Source organism: Euleptes europaea, chromosome 15 (assembly GCF_029931775.1).
Source record: "Euleptes europaea isolate rEulEur1 chromosome 15, rEulEur1.hap1, whole genome shotgun sequence".
NCBI lineage: Eukaryota > Metazoa > Chordata > Lepidosauria > Squamata > Sphaerodactylidae > Euleptes > Euleptes europaea.
Window position 1 is genome coordinate 48,700,776 of NC_079326.1, and position 26,980 is coordinate 48,727,755.

Here is a 26,980-nt window from a genome sequence, read left to right on the forward strand (position 1 = left end):
ACCACGAAAATTGTTGCAATTTTTTAAAGGTTACAGATTAGGAGACTGCAGGAGGTGGCCTGGCTCTCGCAGAGGCTTAGCACTTTCTTACAAATCTGCTTTCCTCTGAACTGCTGCAAGATTCGCATAGGTTGGACTGGCACCAAGGATAAATTACAGGACTTCTTCTATATTGCCTCACTTCACTCTTGACCATCTCCGCCTAAGTTATCTGTCCTGAGTTCAACGCTTTTGGGAAGTGTTTTTTTCCCTGCTTCCTCACAGCATTGCGGTGCATTTGTGCATCTCCAAGGGTTTCCTCGGCTTTTCTCCAATCTTTCTCAAACCTGCTTTGTTCCAAGGTTCTGGGGAAGATCACATAAATGCCTGGATGGCTCCCATGTAGGCGTAAATATTCGGCCATTTCCCCTAACCCTATCCCCATGGTAGCCATTTCCTCCCTCTGCTAATTGGGGGGGGGGTTGTTTTTTTTAAAAAATTGGCACTATAATATCACTGTATTGATTGATATGCCATTGTAACAATAGGTATAGAAGGTTCTTGGAATTCTCAACTTTCCCTTTTAAAAAAGCAACTCTTTAGCTCCCGGCCTTAAAAAGGCATATCTTTGCAAAGGAAGGAGACGGGGATATACTTTGAAATCTGGGAATTCAGAGAGCCTGCTTCACCTGTTGTTACAACAGTATAGCAATATTCTAGAGACAATTTTTAAAAAAGAGAGTCACCTCTTCTGGGGGGTTGGGGCAGGGAAACCTTTCACGAGGAAGCTCATTGCTGCTGTGCTTAATGTCCAGGCCCACCAGCAATGGGAAAACCCAAATTCCCATCCCCTTGCGGAAGCCACCCTTCAAAATGAGCGTTGGAGTAGTCAAGCAACTAGAGTTAAAGGAAGGTATTGCATGTGCAAATCGGCACTGTGTCTGTTACTGAAACAAGAGTATTTTATGTCTGGAAACCAAGTTCTATGAGGAAAGGTTGAAGGAGCTGGGTAGAAGACTGAGAGGTGCTATGATAACCATCTTCACGTACTTCAAGGGCTGTCATGTAGAGGATGGTGCCGAGTTGTTTTCTGTTGCCCCAGAAGGTCAGACCAGAACCAACGGGTTGAAATTAAATCAAAAGAGTTTCCGCCCAGACATTAGGAAGAATTTTCTAACAGTTAGAGCAGTTCCTCAGTGGAACAGGCTTCCTCGGGAGGCAGTGAGCTCTACTTCCCTGGAGGTTTTTAAGCAGAGGCTAGATGGTCATCTGTCAGCAAAGCTGATTCTATGACCTTAGGCAGATCATGAGAAGGGAGGGCAATTTGGCCATCTTCTGGGTATGGAGTAGGGGTCACTGGGAGTGTGGGGGAGATAGTTGCATAAATGACCTGAGTGACGCCAGGATTAGCTGCTGTACATGTAAAAAAAAGGATGCAGTTGATTACAAGCTGCAAGAAAGCCTAATGTGATTTTAAACTGCCTTAACAGAAACACCACATCCAAGAAGTAATGCTTCCACTCGATTCTGCACTAGTCAGGCCACATGTGGAATACTGTGTCTGGTTCTGGGCATCGCACTTCAAGGGAAAAGGAAGACAAATTGGGACGGGTTCACAGGAGGGCAACAAAGATGGTCAGGCATTTGGAAAGTCCTGTACAGAGAGGCTTAATGATCTGGGTAAGTATAGCCCCGAGAACTCTCGACTGCCAGGAGACATGATAACTCTTTAAATACCTGAAGGCTGTCACATGTCTCTGTAGCTCCACAGGCCGAGAGCAGATCTAATGGGCTTAAGTTCCTGCAGGGTAGATCCTTGCCAGAGATTAAGAGAAACTGCCTGACAGTCAGAGTAGTTCAACAAAGGAAGCCATAACCAAGGGGAGAGTGGGCGCGCTCTACCTGCCTGGAGGTTTCTAAGCAGTGAAAGCCGAGCCGTCTGTAGGGAATGCTTTCATTTGGATTTCCTGTACTGAGTTTGAGTACCTGACCCATATCGCCCCTTACGACCCTATGATTCTTGGCTATGTCACCCTCTATTATGGAACAAAAAGTTTCCCAGAGGAAAAGCCTCAGCTAAGCTGTATGGAGTGTGAGGGCTACGTGCTTAGACTTGATGGCATCTCGGGGCCTCCCATATCTGCCATCCTATATAGAAGAAAAAGAGGAGGAGGAAGAGGAAGAGGAAAAAGAGGAAGAAGAAGAAGAAAAGTTGGTTTTTATTTGCTGACTGTCTCTACCACTTAAGGAAGAATCAAACCAGCTTACAATCACCTTCCCTTCCCCTCCCCACCACAGACACTCTGTGAGGTAGGTGGGGCTGAGAGTGTGACTAGCCCAAGGTCACCCAGCTGGCTTCATGTGTAGGAGTGGGGAAACCAACCTGGTTCACCAGATTAGCCTCCGCCACTCATGTGGAAAAGTAGGGAATCAAGCCCAGTTCTCCAGATCAGAGTCCACCACTCCAAACCACCATTCTTAACCCCTACACCACCCTGGCATATAGTTATGACTTCAGTTGAGCACACAGCCATCAGAAGTGCTTCAGGTGTGACATGTTTTTGCAGCTGGTGTGAAGTTTTAATGTTTTTAGTGTTTTAATGCCTTGGGGACCCTATTTGGGTGTCCACTGCCTTGGGGACCCTATTTGGGTGGGAAGCTGGCATATAATAAATAAATTAATTAATATGTTTTTGCATTGACAATCAGACTCCAAGATCTACTATGCGGCAGATGCAGGAACATCTGGACTGACAACCCAAAATGCATACCTGTGATGCGGCAGCCGTAAAGTTCCAATCGGAGGGCAATTCCGCTGTGCCATAGTTGGGGCCGGATCCGTACGAACCGTGTCAACACAGGAGCGTGGAGTTTGTTCAGAACCACTTCTGAAGCGTCGGTGTTTGCCTGGAATACCTAGAAAGGGAGAAAGGCTGAAAATTCAGCTTACCCTTTCCTAATTAAAACAGGAAAGGGATGACATGAGAAGAGAGAAGGAGGGACTGAAGCATAAAAGGCACCTGTCCAAATGGTAGCAAATAATGACAGATCTTCCCCCTATGTCTTTAAGAGCAGTTTCACCTACGGACATGAACCAGTGACGTTCATGATTTCTCCCAATCAGGCTGCTGTCAAAGGCACAGTATAGGGTTGTTGTTTTTTCTTGTCATTTGGCAACCGCTAAGTACAACAGGTGGATCCTCCATGCTGTCCCCTGTTCTGTTATGACGACAACTGAAATACAATCTCAGGCAAAACCAATCAAACAGAAAGAGCTTCTGATTTTGGATGGACAAGTCTGAAACACCCTTGGCACAATCCCTAGATCAGCAAGATGTTCAAAAACACTCCTAAAAAATGCGATCTCATCTGCCTGGAACGAAGCATACATGCAAAAACTAGCAGTATTGGTTGAACTAATGACTATGCATTTGTACTTCACTTTCAATATTTACAATGTGGGCGTAGTTATGATTATTCCCTTTCGTAAGCTGCAAGGATGCAGATTCGTATCAGCTTGTTAACATCTGATCATTGCTAGCACTGAAATGTCGTGGTTTCCTCTATGCATGTAACAATTCCTCTAAAGAGAAGCAAGCCGGTCGCTTCCTTTACACCCACAACCCCAGAAATAAAACATTTTTTAAAAAAACGCACACAAGAAGACCTTTATTTGGTGCAACGTATGCTGCAGTATTATTCAAACAAACTGCTGTCTCACCAGATGGCCATAATCAATAATTACCATATGGACCTTACATTCCTCCCCCCACCCTTCCTTTCATTATTTTAATAGCTTGGTAAATTGTCAGCAAATTTTGTTTCTGTCTTTGTCTTTGATGTAACAGGGTGGAACAAGGAGGAAAGACAAAAAGAAGTCCAAGAAAGAAAACAGCCGTCATTATTCTGGGGCACTCGAGATCGTGAGGCGGATCCAACCATCTTCCAAGGAGCCTTTCTCCAGCCTAAAGGCGTTTTCTTCCCATTTAAGTGGTTTGTCCTCCATCGTAAGGGCCAATTAAGTTGGAGGAAGACTCCTTAGGCTGGAGGAAGGCTTCAAACTTTGTTCAGCCAGCGTGGTGTAGATATCAAGAGCTTTGAGAGCCAGTGTGGTGTAGTGGTTAAGAGCGGTGGTTTGGAGCAGTGGACTCTAATCTGGAGAACCGGGTTTGATTCCCCACTCCTCCACATGAGCGGCGGATGCTAATCTGGTGAACCAGGTTGGTTTCCCCACAGCTCTCTTTGAGCTCTCTCAGCCTCACCTACCTCACAGGGTGTCTGTTGTGGGGAGAGGTAGAGAAGGTGATTTTAAGCCAGTTTGATTCTTCCTTAAGTGGTAGAGAAAGTCGGCATATAAAAACTAACTCCTCCTTCATCTTCTCCTCCTCCGATGTGGGAGAACAGAGGGAGAGTCTGTCCCTGTACTTCCCATATAAACCAAGGTACTTCTTTGCATAGCAGCCCTAATAGCCCAGACTACCCTGATCTCACCAGAGCTTGGAAACTAGACGATTCGTACATGGGTGGGAGACCATCAAAGGCTGTGGCTACTACACAGAATAAGGCAATGGCAAACCACTTCTGCACATCTCTAGCCTTGAAAACCGCATGAGGTGGAACTCCATGGGCTTGCCATGAGTCAGTTGTGACCTGAAGGCACACTTTACCTTTTACTTTTTCTGAATGCCAGATTTTGGGGTCCTCACAATTAACTCATGCATTTCAAGCCAGAGAACACATCTCCTACTATGTTGCCCAGCCCAAACACTGAGATAGTAATTGGACGTTCTCCTCTGGGACCCTTCTCTGCCTGACGTGAGGAGGGCACCCCAACTGAGAGAAAGAGAGCCTTCTACGTAGATGCTTGCCCACCCTCAGGAATGCCCTCATGTTGGCAGCCCTCCCTGGCTGCCTTTCGGGAGCAGCTAAAGAGACTCCTATTTGGACAAGCACGGGGCTGAGTAGTGCGATCCTTGTGTAGTGTTTGGTGCCGATGGCTAGCTTGTACACTGACGGCTGTCGTGTTTACTGATGGTGTTGTACGGTTCGACTTTATTATCACGCTGCCTCGAGCACATTGTGGAGAGCCAGGATGCAAATATTCCAAATAAATAAATTCCACCCCGTCGTCTGCTCCGCAGGGTGCAGAAGTCTCCAAGGAGTTCACATCGAACTTTCCCCCCTCTCTCTCCTTTTTTAAAAAACATATTTTATTCATTTTTAACATAAAATAACAACACAAACATACATTCCATTCACACACAGATTAGGCTTCTTCCAGGGTTATTGTTTAACAGTTCTTGTAGTCCCAAAGCATGGTCCTCTTAATAGTTGTACAGTTATATAGTTCCTCTATTCTATTTGCACTATGATGTTATATAATATTTCTTATTTATATATTTAAAGTTATAATATCTATCTGAGATTTCTGCTATATTTATATTGACTTGACACAATTTCCCTCAGCTGTTACTATTCCCCCCCCCCCGAGAATCGTTTACACTCTGCTATGTAAAAAAGGTAAAGGACCCCTGTGCAAGCACCGAGTCATTCCTGACCCATGGGGTGACGTCACATCCCGACGTTTCCTAGGCAGACTTTGTTTGCGGGGTGGTTTGCCAGTGCCTTCCCCAGTCATCTTCCCTTTACCCCCAGCAAGCTGGGTACTCATTTTACCAACCTCGGAAGGGTGGAAGGCTGAGTCAACCTTGAGCCGGCTACCTGAAACCGACTTCTGTCGGGATCGAACACAGGTCTTGAGCAGAGCTTGGACTGCAGTACTGCAGCTTTACCACTCTGCGCCAGGGGGCTCTTAAACTCTGCTGCGTACACCAACATATATTGTTACTGTTGTCTTGATTATAACTTCAGATTTGCATATTCAGCATAGCTCATCCAACTCTTTTGAAATTCAATGATCATTCTTCCTCTGAGCATATTGGTTAGTTTGGCCATCACTGCGTATTCTGATATTTTCTGTTGCCGTTTCTCTATTTCTGGGATCTCCTCTTGCTTCCCCTCTCTCTCTCCTATGCAGAATCTTGGTTCAATGCTGACTGTGCATTAATTAGTGCTGACTGTCAAGCAGAAGTTAAAATGCTTAATCCCAGAGTCTTGGGATTTAGGACGAGGCGCTGTTTGAAGGCCCAGATATTTCCCTGATATTCCAGAGGAGCCTGCCTTAAAGGGATAATACAGATGTTTCCTGGGTTTGGAACAATTAACTCCAGTTATCTTGGGGCAGATGGAGTTTGCCAGAGGCTATGTATCACAAGCACAGTGTCCTCTCCGTGAACTTACTCCCGGCAAGAATGTATGGGATAGCCATTCCCCTGCACGAAGCGTGGGAAGAGAGTCATGGAGAGATCGTAGCGGGCAGAGTTTTCGCAGGCCTCTGGGCAAAAGGCTGGTCCCACTTAGCCCTTAAATACAGGAAAGCACCCTCGAGGACATACAGTGCTTTTGTGTGTGTAATCTGCCGTCAAGTCACAGCTGACTTACGGCTATCCCAGCAAGGGGCTTTCAAGGCAAGCGATTGAGCAGAGGTGGTTTACCATTGCCTTCCTCTGCAGAGTCTTCCTTGGAGTTCTCCATTCCGAGTACTGGCCCTGCTTAGCTTCTGAGATCTGACAAGATCAGGCTATACTATGCTGCCTTCCCTCCCCGAAGGCTGCTTTAGGTCCTGCCAAATGGCATAGTTAAATTGTGGAACTCCCTGCCCCAGGAGGTGGTGATGGCTGCCAACTTGGAAGGCTTTAAGAGGGGAGTGGATATGTTCATGGAGGAGAGGGGTATTCATGGCTACTAGTAAAAATGGATTCTAGTCATGATGTATACCTATTCTCTCCAGGATCAGAGAAGCATGCCTATTATATTAGGTGCTGTAGTACACAGGCAGGATAATGCTGCTGCAGTTGTCTTGTTTGGGGGCTTGCTAGAGGCACCTGGTTGGCCACTGTGTGAACAGACTGCTGGACTTGATGGGCCTCAGTCTGATCCAGCATGGCCTTTCTAATGTTCTTATGGAGCTATCTATGGCTATTAGTCAAAAAGGACACTAGTCATGATACATACCTATTCTCTCTAGGATCAGAGGAGCATGCCTATTATATCAGGTGCTGTGGAACACAGGCAGTACAATGCTGCTGCAGTTGTATTGTTTGTGGGCTTCCTAGAGGCACCTGGTTGGCCACTGTGTGAACAGACTGCTGGACTTGATGGACCTTGGCCTGATCCCGCATGGCTTTTCTTATGCTATGTTCACCATTGATGCGCGCCACGCACAGAGGCAAAGCAGAGCTGTTATCAAGAAAGTTACCCATAAGGGGTATGATCAGATATAATTACCCTTGGAAAAATAAGAGGGAATACATATACCCCTTCAGATCTTTAGCTGAGTATGTACTTGGCTCAGGAGAGGGGACGAAAACTCCTTTCAGGGAGTTCAGGGACTTGTTATTAACTTTCCCTCGAAATACACAAGCCTGCAGGGAGGACTCGTTAATGCATCTCACTTGGAGTCCGGCATGTTGATGCATGGAGATTGCATTAGCAGACAAGAGAATAATTCAGTGCTAAAATCCATGACGGCGACTTCCCCGCGTTAACAGCAGTGCCGCAGCCGGAGCAAGTGCCACACAGTGGCAAACTCCTGCCTTAAGTGGAGCGGCGTTAAGCGATAGGGTAGGAAGGAAGCCCTTGCCTGCAAATCGGTGTGGATAATTGGGATTTGGAGTAGATTTAGAGCCAAACACGAAATGCTAATCCAGAGAATATAGATCATGCTGGTACCGTTTAGAAAAACAGCATGGTTGATGGGTTTTTAATATCCTACTTTATCCCAGCAGACCCCCTCTCTCCTCTGCTCCCTTTCCTCAGCAAGTCACCAAATAACCTTTTCCCAGCAAGACAGTTAGAAGCATCAGTGTCCGCTGCAAGTGGTCTCCCTGTGTGCCAGTATCGGAGAACGCGTGTATATTTCACCACTGAAGGAAAAGGCCACTGCCTTGCGTCAGCCCGCAAAGCTGATCTGCGGCGTCTCATCCAAGAACCGAAGTGAAACCCCCACCTGGCCCTCACGTCTGACCTCGCGTCGTTCTCTTCTAAATCACCCTCTGCTGCTCCCTCAACTTCTGCTTCAGGTCCTTCCTTCTCCAAAAACACATCTAGGTGTTCGTGAAATTTATTTATCTCCCCCCCCCTTTCAGAAGAAGAAGAGTTGGTTTTTATATGCCGACTATCTCTACCACATAACGGAGACTCAAACTGGTTTACAATCTCTTCCCCTCGCCACAGCAGACACCCTGTGAGGTAGGTGAGGCTGAGAGAGCTCTAACAGAGCTGTGACTAGCCCAAGGTCACCCAGCTGGTTTCATGTGTAGGGGTGGGGGAACCAACCCATTTCACCAGATTAGCCTCCGCCGCTCATGTGGAGGAGTGGGGAATCGAACCCGGTTCTCCAGATCAGACTCCACTGCTCCAAACCCCCGCTCTTAACCGCTACACCACGCTGGCAACTTCTCCACAGATTTTTTTTTCCATATGGCAATTGTTCCCTAGTCCGGCTGGTTTCCTTAGTAGGCAGACTAGTTCTGTTTTGAGCCAGTGTGAAAATCTAAAAATTTTATGATGTTTTATGAAAGCTGTAAATGTAATTCCTGTATTTGAGCTTGTATAATTAATTATTATGTTATTTAATAGCGTATCTTTCTCCCATGCTTATGACTGATTGGTCTATGAGCATTAAATAAATGAGCTACGAACTTCTAACTACATATAAATACAAAATTTAAAACAGTTAAAATCATAAAACCACCTTAACAATTACTATCTATAAATGGCACCTTAATCAACAACTGCACTTCTGAAAGGTTAGGGTTGCCAGCTCTGGGTTGGGAAATAACCTAGAGATTTTGGGGGTAGAGTCCGAGGAGGACAGGATTTGGAGAGAGGAGGGGCTTCAATGCCATAGAGTCCAAGGGCCAAAGCAGCCATTTTCTCCAGGACAACTGATCTCTGTCGCCTGGAGATCAGTTGTAATAGCGGGAGATCTCCCACCTGGAGGTTGGCAACCCTAAGGATAGTCCAACAAGGCGCCCGTGAACCTAAGATTGACAATACGACAAACTCACACCGTTATAAGAGAAAGGTACAGCGAGATGGGGAAAGTTTTACAACTGTACCTTTTTCTTTTTCTCTTTCTTACAAAAAAACCTGTCTCCTTACTTCAAGGCTAAATGACAGCCCCCAGGTCACCTCCGATAAGACTCTTATTTCAAAGAGAAAAAGCGCTAACAACTTTTAACGACACACCACATCTTCAGGCTACGTTCCTTCATTACGTTCAGGGTGGTGGTGGTGGTGGATTCAGCCAGGTGCTTAATCGTATGCCTAATTCCAAACAGATGGGCAAGGCCTTGAAGATTTCTTTTTCAGCCTGCACTTTTCCTGCAGAAATTGAAGGAATTAGGTACGTGTAACTTGCAATAAAGATCAAGCGGAGCATTCCTGGGCAGATGGTGTCGTTTTAAAGGCCAGGGAACAAGCACTGTCAAGCTAAAGCTTTGCCCTTTCCTTAGCAGTAATAGCTACTGCACAGACAGAGTGATACAGAACACAGCGCCCAAACCGAATTACTTGTGGTATTTCTTTCAAGGGCTTTAAAAGGCAACAATATTATCTCTTACATTCTACACAGCTTTCGAATCTTGGCTGTTCCTCTTATCGGTGCTTCAGCTGTGAACTGGCGGCTCAAATCCGCCCCCCCCCCTCCAACCTTCTTTTGAACATGTTTCCTAAATTTGGTCCCATGGCTCAATCAAGACATAAATGTGTTCATACAGCTCGTGCCACTGAGGATGCGTCTAGGCACAAGGCCGTTTTCAAGTCTGGGGCACAATTTGCTGGTTCTGTGCAGCTGCCACCCGTCTTGCACACCACAAAAGGGGTACGGTGAGCCTCATGCAGATTGCAGGTAGTTCAGATTAAGGTAGGGTTGCCAACCTCCAGGTACTAGCTGGAGATCTGCTGTTACAACTGATCTCCAGCCGACAGAGCTCAGTTCACCCGGAGAAAATGGCCGCTTTGGCAATTGGACTCTATGGCATTGAAGTCCCTCCCCGCTCCAAACCCTGTCCTCCTCAGGCTCCACCCCCCAAAAACCTCCTGCCGGTGGAGAAGAGGCACCTGGCAACCCGACACCCATCCCACTCCACAAAAGGGGTACAGTAAGCCCCGTACAGATTGTGAGTAGTTCAGATTAAGGAATATTAGAATCAGTATTGAGGGCAGCAGGAAAGGTTGAGGGTAGCAGGAAAAGAGGAAGACCCGACAAGAGATGGATTGACTCAATAAAGGAAGCCACAGCCTTCAATTTGCAAGACCTGAGCAAGGCTGTCAAAGACAGGACATTTTGGAGGACATTGATTCATAGGGTCGCCATGAGTCGGAAGCGACTTGACGGCACTTAACACACACACATAGGATCAGTATGGGTTTCATAGCCCAAAACTATGGCTGTAGTGCAATCTAAAGATGAAAGGGTGACCCGATGCAAAGCATAACAGGGCTACCCCATTTCCTAAACAGTGGTGTAGAAAAGGGCAGTAGATTTTTTCACACACACACACAAGACACACTTTATCTACGGAAATTCATCCACAAAATTCACATGAAGTTGCCTTATACTGAATCAGACCATTGGTCCATCAAGATCAGTATTTTTTTTTATTTTTTTTTATTTTTAAAACAACATAAAACATACAAAACATACAACATACACACCTTGTACATAATCAATGCTCCATACCTGCAACAAGACATTTATCAACTGCTATTTAAAGTGGATCTAAATCATTCTATATCTTCTATTCTAATAGCTTGTCTATAAATCTTAAGAAAAAACAAACCTTTAACAAAGAAGGAGATACCTAATCATACTCTCATATCTTCATACGAATTAGATTGCAGTACTTAATTATTACTCTATAGTGCTGATATTGTACACTGAGTCTTGCACTCAGCATATTTAAGAAATGATTAGCACAGCATAATTATTATCATCAAGAACAGTATCAGCACCTACTACCTTTTATCAGGGGGTGCCAGGGATTGAACCTGGGACTTCTGCAGGCCAAGCAGGTGCTGTCTCTGAGTCATGCCATTTCCCCCCCGTTCCCCCCACCTCTATAAATCTATTAAAAGGTATAAAGGCCCTGAGAGCCAGCAGGGTGTGAGAGCCAGCGTGGTGTAGTGGTTAAGAGTGGTGGTTTGGAGCAGTGGACTCTGATCTGGAGAACCGGGTTTGATTCCGCCACTCCTCCACACGAGCGGCGGAGACCTCGCTCCTACACAGGAAGCCAGCTGGGTGACCTTGGGCAAGTCACACTCTCTCAGCTCCACCTACCTCACAGGGTGTCTGTTGTGGGGAGGGGAAGGGAAGGTGATTGTAAGCCGGTTTGATTCTGCCTTAAGTGGTAGAGAAAGTCGGCATATAAAAACCAACTTTCCCTCCTCTTCTTCTTCTTCATTCTTTAGCATCTGGATCACCCTATTAGTTGGTAACCTCTTCTAATTTTCCTCTCATTCGTTCCGGTTTAGTACTACGGTGTAAACTCAGAGTTGAGAGAAATCAGCCATCTGCCTGCCACCTAAGGCAAGAGCCAGGTGAGAATTTTGACAGATGAGAAAGCGCAAAGTGATAGGCTTGGCCCACGAGGGCCTGTGGAGCTCTCCCTGCACAAAAACGCACCGAAAACTCTCAGCCTTCCCCCACCCCCATCCAACCTGTTTGACCAGAAGCCAAGAGTGAAACAAAGAAAATGACAGCACACACCACGGGCATCGATGCCTCTATGAAAAATTAAGAGAGTTGTTAGAATGTTATGTTATTGCCTTCTTGTTAGTAGTAGAAGAAGAAGAGTTGGTTTTTATATGCCGACTTTCTCTACCACTTAAGGGAGACTCAAACCGGCTTACAATCACCTTCCCTTCCCCTCTCCACAACAGACACCCTGTGAGGTAGGTGGGGCTGGGAGAGCTCTAAGAGAACTTTGACTAGCCCAAGGTCACCCAGCTGGCTTCATGTGCTAGGAGTGGGGAAACAAATCCAGTTCACCAGATTAGCCTCCGCCGCTCATGTGGAGGAGTGGGGAATCAAACCCGGTTCTCCAGATTAGAGTCCACTGCTCCAGGTACAGTATCACTTATCTGGACATCCCATATCCCGACTGATCTAAAAACAGGACCCTTCAAGCAGGCCTGCAGGCAGATCCATGCTGCCTCCTTTCAATGTATCCTCTCACCTAAAAAACCAAAATACCATGTACCATCTTAGGTGGAGACTGAAAGCCTGCCGTTGCTGGTTTGTTTGTTGTTGCTCTTGTTTAACATCTGATACAGATATTCTGGTGAGATAGTTACACCTTTGCTTTCTGATGGTACACAAAATTATTTAAAAATACTGTTTAAAATTACATTCAGGCTATGTGTATAAAGTGTATATAAAATATAAATGAATTTGGGTCCCATCCCCAAGATATCTCATTATGTATATGCAAAAATTCCAAAATATTCAAATATACAGAAAGATCTGAAATATGGGCTACTTCTCGTCCCAAGCAGTCCTGATAAGGGATACTCATCCTGTATTTTGCAGTGTTCTTATATATTTACATCTGTGCCAAAAGGTGGGACAGATAAACAAATAAAATATTACCCTATTATATTGTTAGTGCCATATTGGGAACCAGGATGCAGCCAAACATTCTGCCCTCTTCTTTAAATCTCACTACCCGACCTAAGGGAGGGAAGGCGGCATGGTATATCCTGGGTTGTGTCAGCACTGCACATTTGCCACTCTGATTTCTGCGGGGTTTCCTTGCATGTTCCCACTTCATCTCACCCAAAGGATTCCGAGGACGTCTCCAGAGTGCAATTTCTCCGCGGTAAGATGATCCGCTAATACGGCGGATTATAAAAATAAAACGTGTTCCTCACGCGGAGCAATGAAGTGGGAACATGCAACCCCGCTGAAAGCCCACCGCCCCGCCCCCCCATCCTTCCTAACAGCCCACACTCGTTCCCCCCCTTTTCGGCTTTGCAAAGGAGGAAGGGGGGAAATTGGGGGGGGGGTTTGCAAGCGTCGCCTGCCAGATTCCGGCACAAACTCCCAAGTCAACCGGAGTGGGGCGGCATGAGTGGGGGGGAGGGGGCAGAGGGGGGAGGGGGCGGAATCGAGGCTTGCAAAACGAGCCCACCCCCCTTTAATTTGCATGCTTAGATGCGAGAGGGTGGGATGGCGACAGGTCCCGGCGGCAAGTTTCGCTTTCCCCTCGAACTCCCGCCACGCAGTACAATTCTCGGGTTTTTTTTCCTTTTTTGCCATTTTCTAAACAACCTTCCCCGCTACCGTTATGGGATGCCCCGCGAATTCCTGGACCAATCGCCGTCCTTCCTTTGAGCGCAGTACAGCGGAGAAAAGCGGCGCAGTGGGAACAGAAATCATGCGAATTTTATCAAAAAACCGGAGAAAGGCGGCACGGTGGGAACAGAATTTTTATTTCGTTTTCGATTATTTTGTACTCGACACGTATAAATAGCGAGGTAAGTTGCTGGTGCGTTCACGGGCCTGATCTTGTCAGATCTCAGAAGCTAAGCAGGGTCAGTAGCTGGAAGGGAAACCACCAAGGAAGGCTCTGTGGAGAAGCGCAAAGGCCAACCACCCCCGCCTTCAAAGCGTGAGACATAGCAGGGACAAACCAATGACATCCCAGCCATATCTTAATGGCCAATAGCTGCTTGCTCTCTGCCTGTTTTGCTTGCAGATGGAAAAGAGTCGGTGTGTATCTGACAGGCACAAAGCTCCACGTGTGATGGGAAGGTCCTCCTGTTGTATCCCGACAAACACGAGGACTTTGCCATGCGTCGCTGTTCCCTTATACCCAGCATGCAACAGGGCTACTACCAGCTGCAGCCAAAACTATGTTTAATCAGCTATAAAGCATACAGTTTCCTATCCTCTGTCTCTGCCCAGTCAAAGCCAGTCTCACTGAAGAGAGAAAAATATTTCTTTAAAACAAACAAACACCTGGCTCCTAATTTGGAACGATGGCCACCAACGTTTCAGAGTCTGTAAAGACACTGCTCTCCCCAGGCATAGTATTCAATTCATTCAGAATAACAGGACTGTTTAAGTGCCTTTAGACGAGCTGCAAGAGCCAAGATGTGTTTGGATAACACAAAGGTCCATTTCCGACTTTGGAGATCTCTGTACTTGATCTACTGCTGAGAGTGCACTACGTAGTCCCGAAGTTTTTACTGGAACTAAATGCAGACAGGCAGTTTCTCAAGACACCAACAACATCGACGAGTTACATTATTAAAGGAAACGTGTGAGGTTCAGCGCTTCTAGAAAGTAGTTTTTTTCAGTCATCACACAAGCACGGAACATTCGAACTTCACACTCTTGCCCAGAATTGAGATCTTTCACCTCCGCTATCATATATCCCATGTCGTTGCTTAACCAATACAAAGCTTTTTTCCTTGGGAACCACAACACAAACCACAGTGGAAGGGGAGGCCAGAATAAAAATCTGAAAACACTCATTCCCGAGTTTGCATTATTTGGTAGACAAGGCACATGGAACGTTGGCTTTCGGAAAACTGAAGATAGGTGAACAGAAATGAAAGTAGCCCCCTGGTGAAAGCCAAATGCAGACCACCAATCAGATATTGCCTTGATGGTCCCCATGTTACTGCAGTCCCAGGTAGGAAAAACAAGAGGCACACAGAGCCACAGGTGGGCCTCCACACGTGGTTGTGGGCTGTGCTCAGCTTGGAGGTCCATCAGCGGTACATGCCAACTTAGAGAGTAGGAAAGAAATACAAGAGAGACTTAGCCTTCCAAACCTTCACTCTCAGTTGCATGTGGCGATCAAGGAAAGCAAAAGGGGGAAAATAACGGTGTGGAGGCCCTGGCCGCAAAACCACACTATAAGGAGCTCCCTCATGGTTAGGCTTTGGCTGAAGAAGAAGCATTGTCGCCTAGATGCTCTGGATGGAGAAAATATATACAGGGTGAAATTCTACACAGATGGGAGGGAAATTAAGTCGAAGAACAGAATGTTTTCAATCTGCTGGCAGTTGTTTTGTTCAGTAGCCAAGGGAAGGCAATTTCCCCCTATAAGGGCACCACCAAGATCACCACGTGAGCTCTACAGCCGAAGTGTGGGACATCTGTACCCAGGTCTCCCCAGTCTGACGCTCTAATGGCTACACCGCACTGCCTGTCGATATGCACATTCCACCCGCCTCACGCAGACAGCTTTTACTTCCTTCTTAGGCTAGCGGTCGGCAGGACTACATGCAGAATGTTATCGGGAATCAATGAAATCTGACCTATGTAATTAATTTGCTTTAAGACACCAAAGGAGTAGAGAGAATGACACGGGTGGACGGGTGTGGGTTAATCCTCTCCCCTTTCCCTCCTTCACCCCAGTTCCACTTCACTGTAAATCAAACTTATGCCGCTCTTCATGTTAAAATGTTCCCTTGTCAGCTTAGGGATTTCTTTTTCTTTTTTTAAAGCAGCATTAGTTCCAGTGAGTGTGGGAATCCTGCCAGCTGCATTACGTCCAAGAGGCAGTTTATGATCCTGAAGACCCTTCACCTTATTTATTTTTAGTGCTGCTTTTGTCGTGGAGAGTTTCTTAGAATGTTAAAGAGAAAAAATTGTATTTTCTGGGGAGGAGGAGGAGAGGCTGGGAGAAACGTCTCAGAGTGCATGGCTGTGTGCTTCCGCCAGTCTCCGTGGACTGTCTAGATTTTGTGTAGGATTATATCACACTCACACCCATACTAACAAGATTAGGGGTTCAGGTTCCAGATGGAGAAGCAGGAGGGAATTTTTTTTTTTTTAAGAGGGGAGCTTGGAGAGATTTTTTTTTTGGTCAGAGAGAGAGAATGTCAAATGAGTAACGAGGTGAACAAGAAGATTCGGAAGGGAACACGAAAAGGACCCCAACCTTACGGACATTCCTATGTGATATTTGAACACTTAAATGAGCTAGGTGAAGGTCCCCTGTGCAAGCACCGGGTCATTCCTGACCCATGGGGTGACGTCACGTCCCGATGTTTACTAGGCAGACTTTGTTTACGGGGTGGTTTGCCAGTGCCTTCCCCAGTCATCTTCCCTTTACCCCCAGCAAGCTGGGTTCTCATTTCACCGATCTCGGAAAGATGGAAGGCTGAGTCAGCCTTGAGTCGACTACCTGAAACCAACTTCTGTTGGGACTGAACTCAGATCGTGAGCAGAGCTTGGACTGCAGTACTGCAGCTTTCCACTCTGCGCCACGGGGCTCTTGTTAAATGAGTTAGGCCGATTAAGCATGCTCACTTTACCCTTCTTTATTCCCCGTTTCAGCCAGGATCAAAGCAACCTGGGTTGGGGAAAACTGTATGCATTGGCTTGAATGATCAGGGAATAAACTGTGTGCAAACCGGAGGCATGCATACAGAAAAACAGTCTCCCAGGTTCAAATCAAGTCCCACCCCTTTAATTGCTGGTCTGTGATTGGCTCACCTCGTGAGAGAACATTTCCTTCCCCCCAGACCCAACTGCCGCATAAAAAAGCAATTTTAAGAACAAAAAATGGAGCCATTTGAAAGAAGGGGGGGCGCAAATCCAAACCTTGTTTTAAAAAAGCCTTTCTCTCTCAGAAAGAGCTCCCGGGAAGCGGGAAGCAATTGAATCCCTGCCTCTTCGTGATTGGCTGTAAGAGATGCCAATCTTTGCTGCTTCCCCTGTATGGCTATCAGCAAACAGAACAGAAGAGGGGTTTGGAAAGGGGGCGGGGAAAGGTCAATGCAAGGCCAGTGTATGCACGCTCTTTGGATCTGGTTTCAGCTGGCAAAGACCGTTTGTCTCCAGCAAGAAGAGGAATGGGAAAAGCCAAGTTCGTTTAAGGTTGAAACAGGGTTGAGCCAAAAAGGAATGAGTGCATTTTCAAAAACTTGATCCTGGCTGAAACAGGGAATGAAGGAGGCTAAACCGACCATGCAGAACCGACCTTAGTGACCTACAATACATTAGTTAGGTTGGAGCTGGCTAAAGAGATCTGCAAGGAGTAGGTGGGAGGCCTGTTTATGGAGATTCCCATACCTACGTTACAGGTTTCACTTGGGTGGCGATTGTAAGCCACTTTGAGACTCCTTTGAGAGAGCCAGCTTGGTGTAGTGGCTAAGAGTGGTGGACTCGGATCTGGAGAACCGGGTTTGATTCGTCACTCCTCCACATGAGTGGTGGATGCTAATCTGGTGAACCAGGTTGGTTTCCCCACTCCTACACATGAAGCCAGCTGGGTGTCCTTGGGCTAGTTACAGTCTCTCAGCCCCACCTACCTCACAGGGTGTCTGTTGTGGGGAGGGGAAGGGAAGGTGGTTGTAAGCCGGTTGGATTCTTCCTTAAGTGGTAGAGAAAGTCGGCATATAAAAACCAACTCTTCTTCTTCTTCATTAATGTTGCTCAGATCTTGCAAAATGGAATCCCATAGCAACGGGTCTATAGGTTGCCCGTAGGAAAAGGGAGCCGCAAAAGTTAGTCAACAATGCATGTATGAGCTCCAAGAGCTTCATGACCTTTGGAGCCTGACGGTGGTGGAAAGGGCTGTCAAGGCACAGCCAACTTATGGCAACTCCATAGGGGTTTTTAAGGCAAGAGACGTCCAGAGGTGGTTTACCACTGCCTGCTTCCACATCAATGCCTTGGACTTCGGGAGTGATCCAAGTACTAATCAGAGCCGACTCTACTTAGTTTATGAGAGCTGACAAGATCACACTAGCCTGGGCCACCTAAGTAAGGGCTGACAGCCTGAGAGGGCGCCTTAATTTTTCCTGTCAAGAGAAGTCCTTGGATAGAGCTTTCATCAAGCAGCTCTGTGATGCACTGTGAGGCGTGTCACACTACCATCATCACATTAAAGAATCTCAGCTAAGTAAGCTGACTTGTAGATTTGGCAGGAATTCTTGGAGGGTTATCATGGAGTTTCCTTTTGGAGGCAGGATAGGTTACTTGAGGCCAATTTTAAAGTGCGATCTGACACTTTTGGCAGAGTTAGCTTCACAGTTTTCTTTCAGGGCGCGTTGAGAAGCCAGAGGCATGACTGGATACTGGTTTAGGCAGAGATCTCACCCTTTCTTTACTTTCCCACCCATTTTATTGGCCGTTCATTAAGAGCTAAGCTGTTTGGCTGTGTTACTGTTACACTTTGTGTGACAATATGGTTGTTGCCCAGGTTATTAATCCTCGGACGGCCCAGCATCATTGAGCAGTGAGATTCGTGAGTGAATTTGTGTTGCAGTGCTCGAAACTCTGCATTTTGTTAGTGGCACAGCAGGTATCTGATCTGAATAACAGCTGATGCTTTATCTTGTTTCCAGGAGAACCAGGAGAGAGCTGGTGTAGTGGTTAATAGCACAGACTCTAATCTGAAGAATCGGGTTTGATTTTTTTACTCCTCCACATGAAGCCTGTTGGGTGACCTTGGGCTAGTCACAGTTCTCTCTGAACTCTCTCAGCCCCACCTTCCTCAAAGGGTGTCTCTTGTGGGGAGGGGAAGGGAAGGTGATTGTAAGCCACATTGAGACTTCTTTCGGTAGAGAAAAGCGGGGTATAAAAACCAACTCTTTTTCTTCTTTTCTAACAGCTGGCAACAGGAGAGCCAAACACAACCCTTCCTGCCCTCCCTCTCATGGTCTGCCTAAGTTCACAGAATCAGCATTGCTTAGCCTCTGCTTAATAACCTCCAAAGAAGGAGAGCCCATCACCTCTCAAGGAAGCCTGTTCCACCAAGGAAGAAGAAAGAAGAGTTAGTATTTATATGCCGACTTTCTCTACCACTTAAGGAAGAATCAAAGCAGCTTACAATCACCTTCCCTTCCCCTCCCCACAACAGACACCCTGTGAGGTAGGTGGGGCTGAGAGAGCTCTAAGAGAGATGTGACTAGCCCAAGGTCACCCAGCTGGTTTCATGTGGAGGAGTGGGGAAACCAACCCGGTTCACCAGATTAGTGTCTGCCGCTGATGTGGAGGAGTGGGGAATCGGACCTGGCTCTCCAGATTAGTCCACCACTCCAAACCACCGCTCTTAAACACGACACCACGCTGGCTCTAACTGTCAGGAAGTTCTTCCTAATGCCCACAGAGGCAGGATGCATGGCCAGAGTTGGGGAAGAGGGGAGAAAAAAGGAGGAAAAAAAATCTCCCTCTTCCCCCTACCACTTTTCTCTGCACAAATTGCAGGTCCCCCTTATTGCAATACATATGTAAGCCACTCGTCAGGAATCCCATTTCCAATTCGCATAAAAGTTGCTTATTCCACAATAATTATGCTTAAATAAACCTTTGCAGGAGTGGGGGGGGGGACGCAACCACAGCTGTACTCCATAAGTGCAAAAGGCATCCTTCTCTACCTGCTGGGTAAAGAAATAATTTGGTGGCAGGTAGGTTGGGAGAATGCAGTCGCTTCTGGTCAGGTATGCAAATGCCTTCCCATAAACCTCCCCTTTCCATCCCTTCTCCCCAAACACAGTCCCTCATATGCATGAGAAACAAACACCGTCTCGGTCCCCCACTGCTATAAACTCCCATTAATCTTGTTTTTTTTCCTCCTCTTTATTCCACTTATCCCCATTGCCTCGCCTTTGGTTAGCTGTATCAACACTGACAGAAGCCAGGGAATTGGAAGTCTTTTCGCCGTCAATGTCCTACAGAAACGTCCCCTCTTCTTTCCCGCTCTTTCAGAACCGGAGACAACTGAAACGGGGGAAGGAGGCCGCTTTCTACTTTCTGAAGAAAATATTATCTTTCTTCTCCAGCACTCCTTCATGCGGCTCTTCCTGTCTCACTGGCGCTCCCTCTCTCTCAATTTCTTTTATGAAGATGTAGATGTTAGGTGACCTGTCGGTAGCACCAGTTAAATTTGGCTGCGAGCCCACCTTCCCGATTCAGCACAAAGGGACTTGCGGCAGGCTCGAGCGGTCTGACTTGTGTGTGTGTGTGTGTATGCACACGTCTACTTGCATAAGTGGGATTTGACAGAGTCCTCCTCCGTTTTTTTCTCTTCCCCCCGCACTCCATGGCACCAACTCAAACTGCGGCAGAACTGACAAATCTATTTGGCATCGCTGACTCAACGGCTTCGGTTTGAACCGCACGGAGTGCCGTACTGGCGTGCCACAACAAAACCTTCAGCACGGAATCTGTGCATTAAAATGTGGACATTTGGGAGCTCCCTTAGGAAAAGAGTCCTCGAAAAGAGGAGAAGGGGCAGAGCTGGCTTCCCTCGAGAAACCGAGGTCGTTTTCACAAGACACTTGAATCAGTTTTGGGTTGCGGTGGTTTGGAGCGGAGTACTCTAATCTGGAGAACTGGGTTTGATTCACCAGATTAGCGTTCGCCACATGAGCGGCGGAGGCTAATCTGGTGAACCAGTTTGGTTTCCCCACTCCTTCACATGAAGCCCACTGGGTGACCTTGGGCTAGTCACAGCTCTCTTTAGAGCTCTCTCAGCCCCACCTACCTCACAGGGTGTCTGTTGTGAGGAGAGAAAGGGAAGGTGATTGTAAGCCGGTTTGATTCTTCCTTAAGTGGTAGAGAAAGTCGGCATACAAAAACCAACTCTACTTCTTCTTCTTCTCTGTGTCAGTTGCCTGCCTCTGTGTAGTGACCTTGGACTTCCTTGGAGGTCTCCCATCTAAGTATCAACCAGGGCTAACCCAGTTTAGCTTCCGCGATCTGACGAGATTGGGCTAGCCTGGTCCATCCAGGTCCATAAAGATGAGAGAAAGGGTAATTATTGCCCCTCACATCAACTGAATGTCTAGCTTTACATAAGAACATAAGAAAAGCCATGCTGGATCAGACCGAGGCCCATCAAGTCCAGCAGTCTGTTCACAGTGGCCAACCAGGTGCCTCTAGGAAGCCCACAAACAAGACAACTGCAGCAGCACCATCCTGCCTGTGTTCCATAGCCCCTAAGATAATGGGCATGCTCCTCTGATCCTGGAGAGAATAGGTATGCATCATGACTAGTATTCATTTTAACTAGTAGCCATGAATACTCCTCTCCTCCATGAACATGTCCACTCCCCTCTTAAAGCCTTCCAAGTTGGCAGCCATCACCACATCCTGGGGCAGGGAGTTCCACAATTTAACTATGTGTTGTGTGAAAAAATACTTCCTTCTATCTGTGTTGAATCTCTCACCCTCCAGCTTCAGCAGATGACCATGAGTTCTGGTATTATAAGAGAGGAAGAAAAGCTTCTCCCTGTCCACTCTCTCCATACCATGCATAATTGTATGGACCTCTATCATGTCTCCCCTTAACCGTCTTCTTTCCAGGATGAACAGCCCTAAGCATTTTAACCACTCCTCATAGGGCAGTTGCGTTGCCCATAGGTTCACATAAAATAGGGGAAGATTTTGTTTGAAAGGAAAAATCCTGAGGGGGGATAAATAGCCACTTTGGGTCCCCATAGAGGAGAAAGGCAGGATATGAACGAAGTAAATAAAATAAAATAAATATGAAGGAAATTGTTTTTCTGGATAGCCTTTCCAAATAACAAATGATGAAGTTGCGTGGCTGGGATAAATCGGAATTATAAAAGCAACTGACTTATTCGCTGATGCAAGCTACTTGCCCCGGATGAGGGCTCCTCAACCAGCATGTCAAACGGGTAAGAAGATAGCCAGATGCGACGAGAAAGCCTTATCAAAATCCACCTCACATCTTGGTTTGCTGTGAATGGCAAATTTCCTACAAGTGACAAACCCCACATAATTTATGGCCTTTTCTTCCTGAGCACGATTTTTAGCTATTCCCCAGATCCATGCGCACTGCAGATATAATCTCACATGAATCATCTCCCTTTGCTGGAAACTGAAACTTGGCTCCGGTTCAAAAAAAAAACCCTACTACTAAATTATTTTCTCTCTTTTATTTCTGGAGGTCTAGGTTGAAAAATACTTGGGCCTCCAATGTGTAACTAAGACAAAACAGAGACAGGTGGGGTCAGTAGGTGGTGGTTCTCATTTGATCAAAGATGGGCCTCAGAGGAGTGTGAGGAATACCAAGTCTACCTCAATCTGTTGTTAAAAAAAAAAACACACACCCTAAAAAAGCATGCCCAAAAGGGACCAGAACTCTAGGGGAAACTTCCCCTTTAAAATGAGGGACGAGAGAACCATGAACACATGAACTTGCCTTATACTGAATCAGACCCTTGGTCCATCAAAGTCAGTATTGTCTACTCAGACCGGCAGCAGCTCTCCGGGGTCTCAGGTAAGGGTCTTTCCTATCAACTACTTGCCTAGTCCCTTTAGCTGGAGATGCTGGGGATTGGACCGGGGACCTTCTGCATGCCAAGCAGATGCTCTACCACTGAGCCCAGACCCCCCCTACGATTGAAGGAAGGGTGAGGTAAAAATGTGACAGACAGGGCGAAAACACATGGTCGATTTATCCTCTTTTAATCCCTGTTTCAGCCAGGATTCAGCCTGGATCGAACACATGCATTTCGCCTAATGTGCGTTTGATCCTGGCTAAAATAGGGATTAAAGGAGGATAAAGCAACCAGCTGGGTGACCTTGGGCCAATCACAGCTCTCCCAGCCCCACCTACCTCACAGGGTGTCTGTTGTGGGGAGGGGAAGGGAAGGTGATTGTAAGCCGGTTTGATTCTCCCTTAAGTGGTAGAGAAAATTGGCATATAAAAACCAACTATTCTTCTTCTTACGGTAGAGAAAAAGCAGGGTATAAAAACCAGCTCTTCTTCCCTCCCTAGCAGTGAACAGAAAGCTTCGCAACCATGCTACCAAGTCCCATCCCTAGATACAAACTGGGGGTACGGTTGCCAAATTCCAGATAAAGAAATTCCTGGAGATTTGCGGGTAGAGCCTGGGTAAGGCAGGCTTTGGGGAGGGACCTCAGCAGGGCGTTCATGCCATAGATTTCACCTTCCAAACCAGCCATTCCCTCCTCTCTGTGGTCTGGCGATCATCTGTTATTCGAGGAGATCTCCAGACCCCACCTGCAGGCTGTCAACCCTAACTGGGGTGAGAGGGCAGCCAGCAAACGCTGGGTTGCAGAGAAACTATTCTGCTCCTTTCTCCCTGGGGACTCCAAGGACTGGAGAGGAATGAAAGAGGAAGCTGAACCTCCTGAGTCGACAGTCAAAGTCTTCTTCAGGGAGGCCTAGCAAGAAAGATGAAGACGTCACTCAACCTAGCTGACACTTTGGTAATTTTGCGTTAGTTTCCACGGGTTTTCTTCCCTCTCCCCACCTGCCTTGATGTGAGGTGGTTTTACTGCGACCAGGTTTGAGAATCCCTCTTCTTCAGTATTCTGTGGCAGGGCACGCAGGGTCAATTCAGAAGTGCCTTCCCAAGAAAAGCAAGGTTGTGTGACAGCTGCATCCCTTCCCAAGTTAAGCCGTGGCTTCATTATACCAGAGCCAGCGTGGTGCAGTGGTTAAGAGCGGTGGTTTGGAGCGGTGGGCTCTGATCTGGAGAACCAGGTTTGATTCCCCACTCCCCCACATGAGCAGTGGAGACTAATCTGGTGAACTGGGTTGGTTTCCCCACTCCTACACACGAAGCCAGCTGGGTGACCTTGAGCTAGTCACGCTCTCTCAGCCCCACCTACCTCACAGGGTGTCTTTTGTGGGGAGGGGAGGGGAAGGCGATTGTAAGCTGGTTTGTTTCTTCCTTAAGTGGCAGAGAAAGTCGGTATATAAAATCCAACTCTTCTTCTATACACAGCTGCACTCCATACGGCCAAGCTCTCCCGCACACACCTGACCAGATCGCGGAACTGCTGCCCTCCCCACTTTTGCTGAGCACACACTAAGTATTTCGAGGTTCAGGGATCAGCAAGGGTCGACACAGCGGTCTTGATGAGTCAGAGCTGGCCCAAGTACGGCGCGTTCAATGCATCACTGCCAACCGCTGCTGTGGCTACGGATCCCCCTATCCCTGACAAACCAAATTGCTCCTCATTATTTATCGTCGGGCTTTATTCTCCGGGACGTTTGTGATCTCCTCTCAGGATTTGTGCCCTTTCATTTTCCAAGCCTCAGTAACTCCTGAACTGCAGTTTAGTGTGGTTTTGTGATGGTTAGCCCAGCATGGGGAAAGGGCTCAGGCCACAAATGCTCAATGAATCTTGTATGGCAAAAAAAACATAGGCTGCAAAAGCATTTTCTCCTTCATTTGCAGTCAAGAAACACTCTGCGGACGCTGAGAGGAAGGCTCAACAGCGGCCGGGTTTTCCTCATCCCTCAAGAGATAAGAAAGACGGCTGGAGGAGAAAAGAACTTCGAGCCTCGCCTCTTGGCAGTGAACCACATCAACAACAACAAAAAAAGCACCCAAAACTTGCTTTATTATGGGCTCCAGTTGATTTAAAACCGTCCATTTAACCATCAGCACAATCTTTTGCAGGTTAGAACTGGGGGTGGAGGCGTTGGGGGGGGGGGAAACAGCACTTACTTTGTGGTTTTTACCGTGCCGGTACATCATCCAGTCCTCCCCATTCGTGCTGACCTCCAGCTTGTACGACCGGACATAGTAACCATTTTGGGTTTCTCGAGAGATGGCCCCCTGGGTAGCGATGGCTGTCAGCACTGTTAGAAAGCGAAGATCCACCTGGGCGGGGGCAAAAAAAAAATCAGAATGGAAAGTGGAATTACAGTTTGTTTATTTTGAAAAAGATCATCCCCCTTACAATGGGGATATATAGAATCATAGAGTTGGAAGGGACCACCAGGGTCATCGAGTCCAACCCCCTGCACAATGCAGGAAATTCACAACTGCCTCCCCCACACACCCCCAGTGACCCCTACTCCATGCCCAGAAGATGGCCAAGATGCCCCTCCCTCCCATGAAACGCCTAAGGTCATAGAATCAGCATTGCTGACAGATGGCCATCTAGCCTCTGCTTAAAAACCTCCAGGGAAGGAGCGCTCACCACCTCCCGAGGAAGCCTGTTCCACTGACGAACCACTCTAACTGTTAGAAAATTCTTTTTAATGTCTAGATGGAAACTCTTGATTTAATTTCAACCCGTTGGTTCTGGTCCAACCTTCTGGGGCAACAGAAAACAACTTGACACTATCCTCCATATGACAGCCCTTCAAGTACTTGGAGATGGTTATCATAACCCCTCTCAGTTTTCTCATTTTCAGGCTAAATATACCCAGCTCCTTCAACCTTTCCTCATAGGACTTGGTCTCCAGACCCCTCACCATCTTTGTTGCCCTCCTCTGGACACGTTCCAGCTTGTCTACATCCTTCTTAAATTGCGGCGCCCAAAACTGAACACAGTACTCTAGGTGAGGTCTAACCAGAGCAGAGTAAAGAAGACTTTTTGTAGACGTTGTGTTTGAAGCACCTGCCAAACCCAACCAGGGAGCAGACCAGGAGGCTAAGCATCAGGAAGCCACCCGGTACAGAGCTTGTGACAACTGCATCTCTCAGTCTTCTCTCTAGCTGACCCACAGCGGGTCTCCGATACTCACTGCAGTACATAATAGCAAAACTGTGTGATCTACGCTAAGGGCATTCTCTGGGATGGGTTTGTGGAGCTGCTTCAGAAAGGGGATCACAAGCAGAGCTGAGGATCGGGGGTGCTCAGCTGGTATGAATTAGCACAACACTGTTTCATTTGCAGCAGATCGCCACGTCGCAGCTGTAGCTTTTGCCACTGGCCACGCTCGGAGTTGCCTCTTCTGTCTGCGCTCCGTTCCGACATAAGAACTTAATAGGATCAATTTTTAGACCAGCCGAGTTAACATTCCTAGATGTGGCAGAATGTGAGCCATAGAAGGAAATGTTTTTCAGGCTGCCCGGTTTCGTTACAGTTTTCGTAAATTGAGGGAGGGCAGCGTGTTTTGGAGTGGCTCGTTCCCCTCTCTCGCTTTGCCTCGTCGACTGGGCTGTAAACCTCTCTGGGATAAAAGCTTCATGAGTCTTTTTTGCAAAATGCCCAGCAAGGCCAAGTTCCACCCTCCCTTGCAAACCGTAATAACCCCCCCCCCCCAAAGAATAATCATAATTATGCACTGCACTGGAAGTAATTTGAGCATAAGCAAAGCCATGCGCCCCTTTACTGGTGCATCATTAATCATACAGAGCTGAACCCCTGATGTTTCGCTAAGTCGATTGCAGGCAAATGCCGACAGCTTTCACCAGTGTATTGGGGGGGGGGGGGCGCAGTTTCTAATTCAGGCAGGATATGTGCTAGGATACAATTTTTTTAAAAAAAATCATAACCCTAAGTTGAACAATGGACTTAAAATTTTTGCCCCTAATAGAGAAGTCAAATCTGATAGGAAGAAAGTAGATCCCTTTGAAATGTGGTGTTGGAGGAGAGTGTTACGGATACTGTGGACTGCCAAAAAAACTAATCAGTGGGTTATAGATCAAATCAAGCTGGAACTGACTCTAGAAGCAAAAATGACTAAACTGAGGCTGTCGTATTTTGGTCCCATTATAAGAACACAAGAGGCACTGGAAAAGACAATCTTGCTAGGAAAAGTTGAAGGCAGCAGGAAAAGAGGAAGACCCAACAAGAGATGGATTGACTCAATTAAGGAAGCCACAGCCCTCACTTTGCACGACCTGAGCAAGGCTGTTAAAGATAGGACGTTCTGGAGGACATTGATTCATAGGGTTGCCGTGAGTCGGAAGCAACTTGACAGCACTTCACACACACACACACACACACACACTGAAGTCAAATAGCCGCCACACACAATCAAACAACGGAGTCATCATCAAAAAGGAGATTCTGCACTGCTTATAGTGGAACCGAGGCCAACATACGCTTGGAAGGGTTGTATGAATGCCTTATTCGGCAAACACAGTGAAGTCATGATGTCCAGTTCACGCTTTCCAGAGATTTCTTAGGGATGCAGGTTATAAAAGGTCATGGCCTCTAACTCTCCCC

General features: G+C 46.9%; 1 protein-coding gene across 1 annotated transcript in view; it reads right to left on the bottom strand.

Moving 5' to 3' along the window:
- Positions 1 to 26,980, bottom strand: part of NRP2 (neuropilin 2) — a 219,832-nt gene that overhangs the window by 90,406 nt on the left and 102,446 nt on the right. Inside the window, exons 7-8 of the mRNA XM_056861211.1 lie at positions 24,523 to 24,678; positions 2,751 to 2,895 (exon numbers count right to left, since the gene is read on the bottom strand). Of these exons, the coding sequence (XP_056717189.1) occupies positions 2,751 to 2,895; positions 24,523 to 24,678 (301 nt within the window). The remainder of the gene's footprint in view (positions 1 to 2,750; positions 2,896 to 24,522; positions 24,679 to 26,980) is intronic.